A 17,003-nucleotide genomic window follows, 5' to 3' on the forward strand; every position below is an offset into this window, starting at 1 on the left:
ACCTTGTATCTTTAGTTCACAGCTCTTCTAATAGAGAGGAGTCATACTCAGGAAGCTGATCATGAAGTACCACACCCAAGAATTCTCACCTACACCTATACTTGACTTAGATAACAAGAGCCTGGACTTCAAGATTATACCATAATTGCGTGACACTTGAGGCCTTGAGAAGGCATATAGGAAAAATGTAAATATTTGTGGCCAGAGGGTAATCTATATTAGATTAAAGATGGCCACAAATTCTTTGCTACCCTTGTCACTGAGAAATAAAATTTCACGTCCTTCTGTTCAAAATGTGCTGCCCTGAGTGACTTGACTAAGAGAATGTGGCAAAAGTGATGTCCTGGGATTTCTGAGATTAGGTCATAAGAAGCCTTGCAGCATCCTGCCAGGTCTTGTGGAGCCCTGAGCTACCATGTTAAAAGACCAACTACTCAGGGGCAGCAATGCTGGAGCTATGCACGCACCCTGAATGAAAGTCCCAGCCGAGCTCTACCTTCCAGCCATCCCACAAGATAATGAGATATAATAGAGGTCTGTTTTTTAAGCTACTAAGTTTGTTATACAGCAAAACAGAACTATGTGTTAGTAATTATGTAAGTTATTTTTGTGCTATATTCTTAGCTCTGTATACTAGAATATCCACTGAGAATACTAGAACATGTGATTGGACAGTCTCAAAACAAAATTTTAATGAAACTGAATATCATAAGTTATATTACTGGTAGTGACCACACAGTTGATATATATGTTGATCCACCAAGAGAAAATTAGGAAATTTACTGAATAAAGGTAAACAATAGAAAGTTACAATTAAGATATGTAACACGTTAAATTGAAATCTTACTAAAATTGTATGTTATTTTTATTTATCTGTGTTTAGTGTATAGTCAATACTTTAAAAAAAAGTTGACTTAAAATGACACCAACCATGGAACAAAAAAATAATTGTACTTTCTGGTGCATCCACCTTGTTAAGAATATTAAGTTACATAAAGCTAAAGAGTAGAAATATACGGATTAATTGCCAACCTGGCATTTCTTCTGTCCTAGAGTTCTGTGTGAATCGAGCAGCACTTTGACCAAATGGGGTATTTTTCAGTCTTGGTGTTGTCTTTAAGGACTTGAAAGCAGTTCGAGATTCATTGTATGTGCCAGGAGCTGGTGTGATTGATTTGATAGGTACAAATCTCTAGTGAAGAAAGGGAAAATATGCCAATGAGAAACTATCGTACATTTTGATACTTGGTGAGTTAAAAGCTGCCTTCTTAGTAATATAACATCTGCGAGTTTAATTTATTTCTTAATGGAGTGAAGAAAATGTAGATGAATTAAGATCTTGTACCTATCAAAACGTAAAATATATGGCTTTTAGTAAAATCATCTCTATATTAATACAGTAGTGCATTATGTACTTTACTAAGCCAGATAGACTTTTCAAAGGAAATCAGCTCAACATAAGATTCTAGATGACAGTGTATGGACAGTCTTCACATTTAAAATATTCTACAAGTTAAGATAATAAATAAAAAACTACATGATCTAACATGGTTTCTTTTATGTAATAAAATTACACAAACTGACAAAGTTCCTCAACATATATATTTAATTAACTCAACAATATCATTTAATACCTCAAGAAAAAATGTTCGACTCAAGTAATATATAAATCCAGTTTAACTGTATAACTTATTATATTATAAACTTACAATAATAACTTCACTCATTATACACTTATAATATTTAACTTATTAATATAATATATATGTATCTATATGTATAACTATGGACTCATGAAATATAGCATTGTATAATCGTATTTTTTAACTTTTTATTTGGAATTAATCTCAAATTTACAGAAAAGCTGTATGAATAAAAATAATACAGAAAATACCTGTATAATGTTTACCCAGAATCACCTATTGTTAACATTTGTTATCTGCTTTTCTGGTTTGCTCGCTCTCTCTCTCTTTCTCTGTGTTTGTATGTTTGTTCCTCCCTCTCTCTGCCTCTCTATACACACACACACACACACGCGCATATATATAGAACCATTCAATGGAAAGTTATATACATCAAGTCCTTTACCCCTAAATACTTTGGTATGTATTTACTAAAAATAGAGATATTTTCTTACATATCCATAGTACAGTTATCAACTTCAGTAAGTGTATCAATGATATAATACTTTTATCTAATCTACCATTCATATTCCAAATCTGTCAGTTGACCTAATAATGCCTCTATTGCATTTTTCCCCTCTGGTACATAATCTAGCCTAGGGTCAGATATGGCTTTCAGCCTGCTTTAACAAGGACCATTTCCACAGCATTCCTTTGTGTTTCGTGACTTGGGAAGAATATAGCACCCCTCTTTTGTATAATAGAACCTTCCTTAGTTGGGGCTTCTCTGATGCTTCCTTATGATTATATTAAGGTTATGCATTTCAGGATAGAATATTAGATAGGGGATGTTGTGGCTTTCTCAGTGTATCGTATCTGGAGGCACGTGATGTCCTCTGGACCTCACTGGTGATTTCAATTTTGATCAAATCCAGCACTCCTTCTATATTTATCAGTAAGCACTCTGCACTCTACTGTCAGCAAGAGCCCTCCCTTCACCCTCAATTATTTACTTCATTATCTATCTATCTACTTACTTATTTATCTATTTATTATCCATATGGACTCATGAATGCCAGTTTTAATGATTTATAATTAATTACTGTTTTTTTTTTTTACCAGTAGGGGGTCCTTCAAGTTGGTTCATATGTCCCCATGATGTGCCCTCATCTTGTTTTTTTTTTTTTTTGAGACTTTTCTTACTTTCTGACATAACTAGATGTTATAGGCTACTCTTCCCAGTCCCTGCTTCCTGGCTCATTTAGCAGACAGAGCTAGGATATATACCTATATCTATACACACACATACACATAGAGACACATACATGCACATATATGCACATACATATATGCATATATAAATATATACACGTATATATTTTAGAAATCATGATAAATTCACATCAAAACCTTCAATTCAAATCTGTCACATGGGTCCTTTCTCACCTCCCCCAATCGTATTTGTATGTATCTTCTTCCACAGGGAAAGCCCTGGCTCAGAATATTGACTTTTTTGCTCAGCCTTGTAATATATCTGAAACAGCTCATGACTGCTTCACCCATACCATTACAATAAACCAACCTACTGAAAAAAATTCAGAATTTATTTGCAATTCTTGCACTCACTACTGCCCACTCCAACCTACCCAAGACTGATGTAAGCAAACACTGTGGATACCTGGATTATTCTTTCTCTTTTCCCCTTCAATGTGGTTAAGAGTATTCATTTATACAATGGTTCATTTGTTTCCATTTGCTTTCAGCTTTCAGGCTTTTTTTTTTAAACCCTTCCCATTCTTATTGATTTCTCTGTATTTTTGAATATATGGAACATTGACATGCTTCCAAAAGACAAATATATATCTAAAAAGTATACTCAAATAAGTGTTACTCCCTCTCATTTCCCTTCCACTCTATGGATGCTGCACCACTGGGGGAAAATGTCCAAATTTATAATATTTGCTGATTTCTGTGCTATAAATACAACACCATGGTGGCTAATTTCACACTACCATCATAACATCAGCCAACATGCAAAACTGGAAAAATTAAAAATTGGCTCTCGCAAGCTAGTAGAAATGAACTGCATTGCACCAGAGCTTCCACTCCATCTCCTCACCATCCCTTGTAGGTAACCAACTTCATTGTTTGCCGGTTTATCCTTAATGTGTTTATACAAAGATAAGCAATTATGTGCATGTTTTATTATTTTCCCTCCTTTCTTACACAAAAGATAGTATATTATATATGCGTTTTTGCACTTTATAAAGTAAGTAAATCTTAACACTACCAAAAAACAATTTATTACTGGAAGAACCAAAAAGGACTCTCTCCATTTTTCTCCTAAATACTATCTTATTATTTAGATGCTGAGTACAATATTTTAAAGATTTTATTTATTTATTTTTTCCCCCAAAGCCCCAGTAGATAGTTGTGTGTCATAGCTGCACATCCTTCTAGTTGCTGTATGTGGGACGCGGCCTCAGCATGGCCAGAGAAGCAGCGCGTCGGTGCGAGCCCGGGATCCGAACCCGGGTCGCCAGCAGTGGAGCGCGCTCACTTAACCACCAAGCCACGGGGCCGGCCCATACATCATGCATTCTTTTTTTGTGTGTGAGGAAGATCAGCCCTGAGCTAACATCTGCCAATCCTCCTCTTTTTGCTGAAGAAGACTGGCCCTGAGCTTACATCCGTGCCCATCTTCCTCCACTTTATGTGGGATGCCCCCACAGCATGGCTTGACAAGCGGTGCGCCGGTGCGCGCCCGGGATCCGAACCCGGGCCGCCAGCAGCAGAACGCACGCACTTAACCGCTATGCCACGAGGCCGGCTGAGTACAATATTTTAAAAATAATAATACTCAACCCTGGCTGCACATAGAATTACTTGAGGAGTTAAAAAAAATACTGATGCTTGACCCCTATTCTGGATCAATTGAAACAATCTCTGAGAGACAGGGAAGAAGGCACCTGGGTATCAGAATGTATTAAAATTCCCCAGATGTTTCTAAAATGCAGCAACAGTTGGGAACCACTGTTATAAAGGAAATCTTATCTTTTAAAAATTAGCAGTTGAAGATATAAGGAAATTCAATGCATTTAGATGAAATACCAGATAACTCCTTAAATCAATGACTAAAATAAGTATCCCAGAAATATAATCTATCTTTATTCCTATAAACCAAAAATTATGTGTTCTAAGTTCACCCTGTTAATCACATGATTGCTTTTTCTGTCATAGTCTTTAATATATCTGTTCATATTCAACTAAACACTAACACTACCCCAGCAAGCAGCCCTGTTGGTTTTAACGCCTCCATATCTTTCACCCTAGAACCATTATTCTTTTCTTCATCATCCCTTAAACAAAATTGATATCATATTATTTTCCAATTCTGAAAATATATTTAAAATATTGGTGCCAAGTGATGTCCAATTAGGACTATAAAGCAGATGAACAGAAACAGCATAAAAACTGAGAGTTCTAGTTGTAAAAATTGTATTTTAAAAATCAAGGGCATACACACACAATATCCTGTTCCCACACATCCGTTTTGTGTAGCACCTTAAGTACCATCAAGTTGCTCAAGACAGAAATCTGGTATTCATTCTCGATTCTTCCTAGTCCCTCACCACAACATCTAACCCATTAAAAAGTAATGTTAATTATATCTCCAAAATATATCTGCAATCTATCTACTTGTCTCCAAGGAGATGCCTCTTAAGTACAATGAAACCAAAGTAGTCACCTGTAGTCGACTGAAGGTTAATAACCTTCCAAGTTAAAAAAGATAATCAGAGCTGTACACAGTACTGTTGGACAAATATTGCAACTACTTTGATCTAGAGGCTGCCACGTTATGAAATATTACAATTTTCTTGCTTTAGAAATGTCTTAGATACTTTCAAATCCCCTTAGTATATACCTTGGAGAATGTGAAATGATTACTGTGAAATAAACTCCTGCATCACTAATCAACGCCCCAGTCGCAGTTGTAGATACAACCTATGGCCAGGCTCCGCAGAGAGCTTTCAGAACCTTCTCCGAAAGACACGCATGTCCTCATAGATTAAACATAAACACTCCACATATTCATTGGCAAAATATATTTAAAAACACAGACTAAAATCTCTTATAAGCTAAACTGAACTTTCACATATGCAAATTTGCTTAATAGAAAATGTTTAATAGTTTCGATTCAAATATTTATCTTTGCATATTATTGTTAATATTGTAATCTTATTTCATTTTATCCATATTTTTTAGCAATATGATTTGCCCAGGCCATGTCTGTTTCCAAGTTGCTTAAATATCACTTTTCTTTACATCATCTCCCTAAACACTATTGGATTGCTGGCTTCACATTATACCTCTTATATTCTATGTATGACAATGACTGTAGAACATTACCTGGGATTGAGAAAGAAAAGCAGGTGATGGATCATTTACACTTGATGTCATACTTTCAGTCTTCTGAAATTGACTTTTAATGTCATATTTTCCAGGCCCTGGTACTCCCTAAATTACAGAAAGAAAAAAATGTATATTCTCATTAAGAATGCACCTATAGCACCTAAGGGAACAGTTGGCTAAATATCTGAACCAAATCTGCAGAGTTTTTAAGCGAATTCCTGTATATTACCAAAGCACTTCATTAAAAGGCAAGCCAGAACAAATTTCTTAAGAGCAACAAGAAAAAATTTTCCTTAGTGAAGCTTCCCAGGAACCTGAAAACACTCTACTTGAAACTTTGCTGCCCTCTACTGATAGAGCCCAGAAAAAATTATCTGGCTCTTCACATGATTAAACATTACAGTGAATAAAAGTGGCTTCTATATTTTTCCATTTAAATGTATACAACCAGTTCTTCTCTAAAAAAAAAATATTTTGCTGTCTTTTCGAATTTCCATTAATGAATAGATTGTTTTGTTTCCAACAAATAAGCTTCGGGATATATTTTAACTACAAATGTTAGAAGATATAAGACAATAAGCTTTTCACTAGATACTACACAATAGATAAAAATTAATTCAGTCAACACTAGGATTGAAGTTTTTGTTACCTTAGTGAAACAATCTAAATAAGTGCTATTTATTCATCATCAAATATTTTAATTATCCTGATAAAGTACCTTTCATAGTATAAAAAAAGTTAAATTCAAATCTTCTGCTTCATATATAGCTCCCCTACTTGTCTAGAGTTGTAAGAATTATTTCTTGATTTATGAATTAAATACTTGGCTTATAACTTGGACGTACAATAGAATTATATCAGCAAATCCTGTCACCTCTCTCATTCTAAACTGTCCAAATCCACCCACTTCTCTACACCTCCACAAATACCACTCTGATCCAGGACACTGTCTCGTACCTGGACTACTGTGACATCTTCTTACTGTTCCCCTGCTTCCACTCTTGTCCTCCTTCAGTCTGTGTTCAACACAGCAGCTAGTGATGGATCCAGTAAGACCCTGAGTCAGACTGCAGCACTCCCCTTCTCCAGCCCATCCACTGGCTTCCATCTCACTTCAAGCAAAAACCCACGTCCTTAATACGACATGAATTTCACCCCCAGACACACAATGACCACTCTAACCTCATGTCCTACTATTCTCCCCCCTCCATTCACTCCATTTCTCAAAAAGATCAAGATATATCCACCTCAAGACCTCTGTACTTGCCATTATCTTTGCTTGGAATGTTCTTCTAGATAGCTCCAGGGCTCACTTCTTCATTTCAATCAGGTCACTACAGAATGTCCCTTCTCAATGAGGCCACCCAACCTAAAATTTCATTTCCTCCCGCAAACAATTCCTGTCCCCTTTCCTACCTATTTTTTAACCTGATTATTTATGATCCAAAATACGATTTTCCACTATGTTGTCAGCTCCAAGAAAGCAATGATTTTTTTTCTGTTTTGTTTGCTGCTGTATCTGTAAAGCATAGAAGAATACCCGGAGCACAGTAGGTGCCCAGCAAATATCTGCCAGAAGAATGGGTAGATGGATAAATGCATGCCCTGAGTCCTACATTTTCACTGGCCATATAATGGATTTGGACATAACGTTCCTCTGGGAAATAATGTGGCTCCAAATAAGAGCATCAGCCATTTCTAATTATAGTAAAATATCTTAAAACCCACATAATAAAAATAATAATTTGAAAAAATTTCTTTAGGAAAAATTCTTATGCAGAAGTACCTCTTTTTAAAAATATATTAGATTCTAAAAATTTATGCAAACGTCCATGTTGTCTTAAATGAACAAATCTATGCCATTATTTGGTGGCTGGTAGAAAAAATGTACTTTGGCTATAGCATGTAAGGTTGTTTTTATTTATGAACTTGTAGTAAGTAAAGTTTAGAAGAAAAGAAACTTCTGCATAATTCTGTGTTTATATAAACCTATGAAATATGTATCAAATGTAGAAATATGGAGAGTATAACTTCAAATACACAATGTTAATCTATTATCTTGAAATTCACAGATATGCTATATCCATCTTCTCCCTGTACAGGCAGGCATGGTGAAAAATAATCAGCCACTAACAAACTGGGATTACTTTCCCACTGTTTTCAACAGTGGTATAAGTGGTCGTTACTATGGATCACAGGGAAAAGATGAAGTGTGAATAATGAGATCAGTGAATATACTTAGTCGGGAACTATTTTGCATAAACGCAGAAATGAAATCTTGACCCCTTCAATATTCCCTTTTGCTTTTCTTCTGTTTTTTTCATAAAGTTCCTAATGTTACTGAACTTTGCTTCACCAAAATAAGATAGAACAGTAAAATTAGGTTCCTTGCTTCTAAAAAGTTAGGCTTAGAATTTAATTAAGCCAATTAAAAATAAGCTCCAAAATAGGATTGTAAGACACCGACCACTGAAGGGCAGGTGTCCATTTATGACAATATAAAGAAGGCAAAAAGACTGTGAGAAGACCATCACGCTGAAAATGCTGTGATGTTTATCCTCCGTTTTCAAATTGTGATCAACACCACCTGCATTGATATCAACCTATTAAATACATAGCCCCCACCACAACCCCAGTGTCTCATCTGAGATCTAGCAAATCAGAATCTTGTTGGATCCAGGAATCTACACATTTAACAAGCCTCACAGGTGATTCTCATGCACAATAAAGAACCACAGCTCAGCCCAAAAGGGTCACAGCTGCAGCTTCTTTTGCTAAGCACATCCACCCTAAGGAAGAAGGCTCAGATCTCGAGAGCATTCCGCCTTGGGAACAGAGGTTAAAGATTATTGGGGCAGGTTGTTCACGGCATCTTTTCATGTGCAACCTAATAAAAATGTGCCCCTTTCTTTAAAAACCGAGGTATACTCATCCATTTGATCAGATGGTTGCAGGGATTAGGGGGACTGGGGAAAGCCTTTACTCCTCAAATGTGGAGCCATCATCAGTGATGATTATTATTTTCACTAAAATTACTAAAAGCTTGCTATGTGCAAAGCACTGATAAACAGTAATAAATAAAGCAGGAGCTCTGCTTTTGAGAAGCTCACACTAGATTAGTGGTTCTCAACTCAGGATGCACAGGAGAATCACCTGGGGAACTTTTAAAACTAGCAATGCCTCATTCCACCTCATTCAAATCAGGGCCAATGAAAATGAGACTCGGGCATTATGAAAATTTTAAAAAATTTTAAAAGCTTCCTGGTTGATTCTAATGGGCAGTTTAAATCAGTTTACAACTCACACTGCTAGGCCTCATCCAGGTGCAATCACTTTCGATTGGTTCTGTAACCACCCTTGTTTCCGAGAGTTTCAGAGTATCCTTCAGGTAAATAAGGACTATAGCCCAACCAGACTGCCAGGTATTTCTTTCAGCTCACATTCTACCATTTTAACTTCTGCAATCATATTTTTAATTTTCAAATTCTCTTTCTTATTCTCTAAATCTTCTTTATTCACACATGTGTTATCTTCCATCTTTCTATGGATATTAATTATAATTTTATTTATAATTCTGTTCTATTGTCTGTTTCCTTGGAGTTCCATTGATGTTGGGTTTTTTGTTTGCTTATCTTTGTTTCACGTTGAAGGGTTTCCTCAAGTGTCTGGTGATCCCTTGCTCCTCATTCAGATCTAAGAGTGAGCCACTAAAAAGATTGAAAATTTCATGCATGGATAGATGTAACTTGAAACCTACTGGACTTCATTATGCTGTGATGGAGTCACAACTCAGCCTTTGTGTTAGTGGGCCCCCAAATGCCAGTCTTTTCTCAAGTCTGGCAGACAATTTAGGTGAATGGGAAAGGTGTCTGGAACTCTCTACCCATTCTGTATATAAACTTTCACTTAATCTCTCCATTTTCTTCCTGTCTTACTTTTAATTATGAAAAATTAAAAACACACACAAAAAATATAGAGAATAGTATAAGAAATTCTCATATATCCATCACCCAGTGTCCATAATCTTCAACCCATGTCCAAATTTGTTTCCTAATCCTACCAACTTCCCCAATTCTCACTCCAGTGATGTAGAGGCAAATCTAAAATATCATATAATTTCATCAAGAAACACTTCAGAATGTATCTCTAAAAAATAAGGGACTCTCTTTTAACATAAACACAAAACCACTTTCCTATCATAAAAAAAACAACATGCTTTCTCATTCCTTAATTATTCATAGTTCAAATTTTTGTGACTGCCTCAAACTTATGTGTATATTAAATATATGTATATTAAATATAAAAATATATAAACAAATTTTATATGTTTGTGTGTTTTAATCAGGACTCAATTAAAGCCCATACTTATAAATGGTCAATACGTTTTTAAGTCTCTTGTAATTCATAGGTTTCTTCTCCATCACTTTTTTTTTCTTTCAATTTTTTTGGTGAAGAAGCTAAGTTTTTTGTCCAATTTTTTGCGAGTTTCTCATAGTTTGTATTTTTTTGATTTAATATCTATGTATTTCCTGTAAACTAGCAGTTAGATATAACGGCTTGATCAGATTCTAATTCACTTTTCTTTTTTTGACAAGATTATTTCATAGGTGGTGCTGCCTACTTCCACCAGGAGGCACAGATAATAGCTGATTCTCTCTCATTCTACAATGTTAGCAGCCATTAACGATTACTGACTAGATCTAATAATTCATTAAAGGTTCCAAAATGATGATATTATAATTCTATAATTCTTTCTCATTTATTGGCTGAAATACTTCTATAAACAGAGACTTCTCTCACCAACTATTTGGTTACCCTAAGGTACAGTTCATATAGGAAAAGCAAAATAAATGCTTGGGGGTTTTTTTTCCTTTTACTTACCACTTGCAACGTTACCAAGCTAGACTCCTGCATCTTCCAACACTAATCAATGATTTTTTTAATTCTAATTTTAAACTTATGAATTTAAATATATTTGAATTATCTCAACCCATTGGAGTTGTATTGCTCACTGAAATTATCCCATCTTTTGTCAGTGAGAACCTATCTGAATGAGCCCCGGAGTCCTTTTGACATGACCCCAGTAGTCTTCCATAGCTTATTTGTTTTCTCCTATGACAAGACACTTCAAGTTCATCATACAGAATTCCTGCTCCAGACCTGGAATCAGCCATTTCTCCAAGGAGCTCTGATTCTTTTCAGCAGTGAATGGTATTTAGAGACCCCAATCTGGAGTCTAGAAATACCCTCCATTTTTGTTACATCATCTCACCTCTTTCCTCTTCTATATCAGCATCCCCAAGTCCAGAGACTCTCTCATTTAATTTCTCCACCAACAGACCTCACATCTTCTCCTGGAGTGGGGATAAAGAAGTCACCTCACTATAAGAGATTGTGCTTCTTTATCCAGATTATCACCCATCCTGCTGTTTGCAGTCCCACCTTCCAAAGCAGTTGATATTCCCGGGCTTTTTGAAGGTCCTGTAACGTGAACTGGCTTTCTGGTTGGCATCCCTCTCTGAAGGTATTTACATAGCAGCTTTCTCCATTCTACCATTTTACATTTACCCATCAGCTTTTACATTTACCATTGGTTCATTAGTTTTCCATCTTTGAAAACTGAAGACATCTTTTATCTATTATCATCTCCTCTCCCATTCTTTTCATATTTGTAGTATTGTACCTTTCTTATTCTTTTACTTACTAATTTAGTGAGGCTTTGGGAGTGTTATGGGCTGAATTGTGTCCCCCCAAAATTCATATGTGGAAGTCCTAATCCCCAGTACCTCAGAACATAACCATATTTGGAGATAAGGTCATTAAAGAGGTAATTAAATTAAAATAACATCTTCAGGGTGGGCCCTAATTCAGTAAGTCTGGTGTCTTTATAAGAAGAGGAAGTTTGGACACAGACATGAGCATGCACAGGGGAAAAGACATGTGAAGACATGGGAAGCAGACAGCCATCTACAAGCCAAGGAGAGAGGCCTCAGAAGAAATCACTGCCTATACTTTGATCTCAGACTTCTGGCCTCCAGAACTGTGAGAAAATAAATTTCTTTTGTTTAAGCCACCAGTCTGTGGTACTTAGTTATGACTGTCCTAGAAAACTAAGAGAGGCAGGAAGCTAAGATACAAGTGTGGATTCAATCCATTCTTGTTCAACCAGAAGTCCTTCTGTCCCTTTCTACAAAAACTACAAAATATAAAGAATTTCATGAAACTAGGAATGTATCAGAAAATATAATAATGGTACCAGCAAAGTCTAAGAGCTGTGGTGGTAGTAACTTTGAGAAGGAAAAGGTCAGCTTTACCACACTTTTGACACACGATAGTTCAATAATATTAATTGAATAGAAGGGACTATAAAGATTGATGAATACCATCTATAACTCTTGACATTTCTGCATCTCTCTTTCAAATACAGAAGATACTTTTCACAATCTGATATTTGCACAGAACATAATTGTATGCATACAGCACCTGAAACTATGCCACAGACTTAAATTGATTATTCAAATATAGAACTCAAAATAAAAAATACTAAAACTGAGGAAATTATAATGATTACCAAATGAGGTTTTGCATGGTAAGATACAGAGAGAAGTCTAATTCTAAGATTTTCATTTGTTTCTATACTCTTCAGTTCCCCATCTAATTTAATCATTGCTTGTTCTTCCAGTATAATGTTAACTAAACGGCCTCATTCTAAAGCTATATCCTCACATATCCAAGCTATAATACAATGACATTGCAGAAAGGCTGTAGAGGGGGAAAAATATTTAAGGTTTTCTTATTAGCATCCATCCAAGTATCACAAAAAGGTTTTATTTTAGTTTAGAGGCTTTTCTTAGTTTAGAAAACTTTCACTTCTGCAATCAATACTTACTTAGATAATGTTTTTAGTTCTCCCTGTCTGTGATCCTTCTTTCAAATAAAATGAAGAAACATTAATTCCCTATATTTACTGAGCACCACTGTGTGGCATGCACTATTCTGGATACTATTCCTATGTTCTCTTTAATCCTTAAAAATCCTGCAACATATACGACATCTCTCAAGTTTGCCCAAAGGGGAAAATAACATCCATAGAGATTAAGTAACTTACCTCTACCACAACTAGTAGGAGCACAAATCAAACTAAGGCCTGACTAATTACAAAGCCCCTCTTCTTTTTTGAAGGAGTATTACAAGAGTGCAATATTGCAGAGATCATGACAAAACTGATTGAAAAAATACTAAATTTTCATTAACCTATTATATAGTAACATGTCCTGCTTCGTATTTTATAACAAAATTCCTCTGGTTATCCATCCATTCTTTTTGCAAATATTTATTGAATTGCCTAATATGTGTCAAATATGTGCTAGGTTCTTGGATGGGTAACAAGACAGAGCTCTGCCCTCATGAGGTGAAAATTCCAGTGAGAGAGACAAACAAATAATAGATACCAGATAAATAAACTAATTAAAATAACAATTAGTGCCATGAAGGATACAAAGTACTATGAAAGGTAGACAGGAAAGACCATTTATGCTGAAACCTAAACACAAGAAGGAGCTCATTTTGGGAAGAATGGATGGAATAGCTTTCCCATTATAGAAAAGCATATGCAAAGATCATGGGAAAATCAGTCAGAATAACATTCCTGGAAGAGTGAAAAGGATGCGCATAGGCCTTGAGGAAGGAGTTTATATCTAGGAGAAGAATTGCTGGGTCATATGGTAATACTATATTTAGTTTTTTGAGGAAACTCCAAACTGTTTTGCACAGAGGCTACATAATTTCACATTTCCACTAGCAATGCACAAGGTTTCCAATTTCTCCACATCCTCGTCAACACTTACTTTCCTTTCTTTTATTATAGCCATCCTAGTAGATGTGAGGTTGTATCTTGTGGTGATTTTGATTTGCATTTCCCTAATGACTAATGATGTTGGATATCTTTTCATGTGTTTATTGGGCATTTGTATATCTTCTTTGGAGAAATGTCTATTCAAGTCTTTTGCCCATTTTTTAATTGGGTTGTCTTTTTGTTGCCAGACAACATTTTAAGAAGATAAATCTGACTGCCTGTGAAGCTCAAAGAATGGAGTAAGATTGGAAGTGGAGATACTGTTAGAAAGCTATTTCAGAAGCCCAGGCAAGATAATGCTTTCTTGGACTAAAGAGTAGTTGTGGTGGTGACAATACAATAATTATGACAACAAAAATAATAATAGTCGTGATAGATGCCTACAAAGATGGCCAACCAAAAATTCCTGCTATCCCTATAAACACATGCCTTACTTCCCATCAGAAGATGGAGTCCATTTCCCTCTCCTTGAATCTGGGCTGGCCTTGTGACTTGTTTAGACAAAGAGAATACAGTGGAAGTTACATAGTGCCACCTCTGAGCCTAGGTCTTAAGAGACATGACATGTTCTATACTTGCAGTCTCAGAGCCCTGAGCCTCAGTGCAAGCCCCACTACCTGGAAGGAAAGCAAGGCCCAGCCAGCTTCCAGTCTTTACAGCTGATCCAGCTGAGGTGTCACACATACGAACAAAAGCATCTTGGATATTCTGGAATGCAGCCAGATGAGTGACCCTAGCTGATGCCATATGGATCAGAAAAACTACGCAACTGAGTCCAGCGAAGCCTTACCCCTGGTCAAGGTAGAAAACAACTGAATAACAGCCTTGCTTTCAGTTATGGCTCCTAGGAGTTTCAGAGTGGTTTGTATCAGCTTGTTAGCATTGTTCCTTGATAACAGTAAGACTGATAATTTGCACCTGGCCTCAGGGAAACTCCTGGAACTCTACTGTTGGTGCTGGTGATGTAATGGAATATGCCTATGTGACCAGCAGAGTGTAAGGAACTCTGGCAAGACTCCATTTTGTGCTCCCGGGTTCTGAGATGTCCACGCATGTTTCAGTGGTTCCTGATCCAACACAGAAAGCATATCGTGGTATGGCCCCTTGCAGCCTTTGACTACAAAGAATATCCTTCCTTGAATGCTGTTGCTATTTATATTCTTTTTCTGCAATAAACTGTAGATTTAAGCATTGTCATTTTGGGCCCTGAGTCTTCTTTAGCAATCAAACCTATCTGCCACAATTAGTGTAATCCTAAAAAGTAACAAATTATTGTTGTTTAAGGCACTACATTTTAGGGTGACTGAGTATGCAGCAACAGATGACAGAAACAACAGCTAACATTTACTAAGCACCTACTATTTTCCAGGCACTATTTCAATTCACACATAAGGAAACTGACACAAAGAAATTAAGTTATTTTGAAAAGCAACATAGCTTGTAAGTAGCTGAGATAGATACTCTTGGTTGCTAGCACAATCTCAATTCCCAACCTCCCTTTCCACAGCCATCTGCCAAATAGGGGTGGCCGTGTGACACAGTCCTGGCTAATGAATGTAAGCAATTGTCAGAGAAAATAGAAGCCAGAGCAGGGCTGGAAGAAAGACAAGTTCAATTTTGAAATGTAAGTTTTGTAGTTCCCGTAAAACATCAAAGTGGAGATGTCAAATAGACAGGAATTCGTGGACGACTAGAGCTCAGTGGAGGGTTCAGGATGTAAACACACATTAGAAGTGATCTGTGTATTTGGAAATGATCAATATATATAGGTAGAACCTGAAGCCGTGAAACTAAATGTGGTTTCTGGGGAAATTGTGTAGAGAAAGAAGAGAAAGGGCTAAGAATATTATGTAATATTTATGTGATTCTCAGTATTTTATTAACTTTAATACTATATTCTTAATATAAAACTAATATTTTTAATAGTCCATATGAATTTATGAATCACTCTAATCTTAGACTTTACCCTAACAATTTTTAAGTCATTTGCTATATTCTTCAGCTAATACCTAGATTGAATTATTTTGGTAAAACTGATGACTATTCCATTCTCCAGAACTAATTAAAGTGTATCTATTCTAATTCCCAAAAATAAGAGGATACTCAGCATCCTTTTTCTATTGTCATCTTATAATAAGAAGAAACAAATTTACAAGCAACTTATAGTGAAAGTTTACAACTTAAAATATTTTCAGTATGCTTATATCAACATAATTTTTGCTATATGATTACACTTGGCACTCTTCTTAATAAAAGAAAATAGCCTTTTCATTTAAAATTGAATATATTTAATAAGTATATCCCAGATATAGTTAACTCTTAAAATGACTCAATCATAATGACTGATTGGACAAAGCAATATATAGCTTTGACTTGAGAGTGTAGAAAAGAACATGTGTCTATTATGTTCATTTTCATAATAGCAACATAAATTTTGGTTCATTTGGAAAGCATAATGCATTCTTTGTTTCTTATCTCATAAAACAAACCTGCTCTATGTGATTTTTTTGTGTGTGTGTGAGGAAGATTAGGCTTGAGCTAATATCCGTTGCCAATCCTCCCCTTTTTGCTGAAGAAGATTGGCCCTGGGCTAACATCTGTGCCCATCTTCCTCTACTTCATATGGACGCTGCCACAGCATGGCTTGACAAGCAGTGCATCGGTCCGTGCTGGGATCCGAACCCACAAATCCCAGCTGAGCATGTGAACTTAACCGCTACACCACGAGGCCGGCCCCTCTATGGATTTTTTAAAGAATTAGCCAAATTTAAATAGAACTAAATCAAATAAACATGGTAAGGAAAACTCTAAGTGAACAAAAAAGACTTGAAAAGTAACTTTGTATTAATCAATAATAGCATTACAAGTGTCACTGGGTCTCCGATACAGCACTTAACGTTGTACACCATTTTCCGTGTAGATAAGTAGAGCAGGAGAGGCAGAATTCAAACATAAGCTACTAGGTTTGACTGTATATTGCAGCTTTGAAGTAAAGGGTTTTATGCAGTTCCAACCATTCCAACATGAAATTGAGTAAAGCTGATAAAAAGCTCCTTAGATTCCTTAATACACCTGCTGAAATAACAGTTCATGTCAACACTGGTGTTAGTAAT

General features: G+C 35.9%; 1 protein-coding gene across 5 annotated transcripts in view; it reads right to left on the reverse strand.

Moving 5' to 3' along the window:
• Nucleotides 1–17,003, reverse strand: part of STPG2 (sperm tail PG-rich repeat containing 2) — a 223,210-nt gene that overhangs the window by 91,754 nt on the left and 114,453 nt on the right. For all 5 annotated transcript variants that reach the window (XR_015552964.1, XM_087434618.1, XM_087434620.1 and 2 more), the window contains 2 exons: nt 6,033–6,140; nt 1,033–1,192 (listed from right to left, as the gene is read on the reverse strand). Coding sequence is in view for 4 of the 5 variants with exons in the window: in XM_087434618.1 (XP_087290744.1) it covers nt 1,033–1,192; nt 6,033–6,140 (268 nt within the window). In the remaining variant the exon portion in view is untranslated. The remainder of the gene's footprint in view (nt 1–1,032; nt 1,193–6,032; nt 6,141–17,003) is intronic.

This window comes from Ceratotherium simum, chromosome 8 (assembly GCF_057802395.1).
Source record: "Ceratotherium simum simum isolate JZ-2026a chromosome 8, ASM5780239v1, whole genome shotgun sequence".
Taxonomy (NCBI): domain Eukaryota; kingdom Metazoa; phylum Chordata; class Mammalia; order Perissodactyla; family Rhinocerotidae; genus Ceratotherium; species Ceratotherium simum.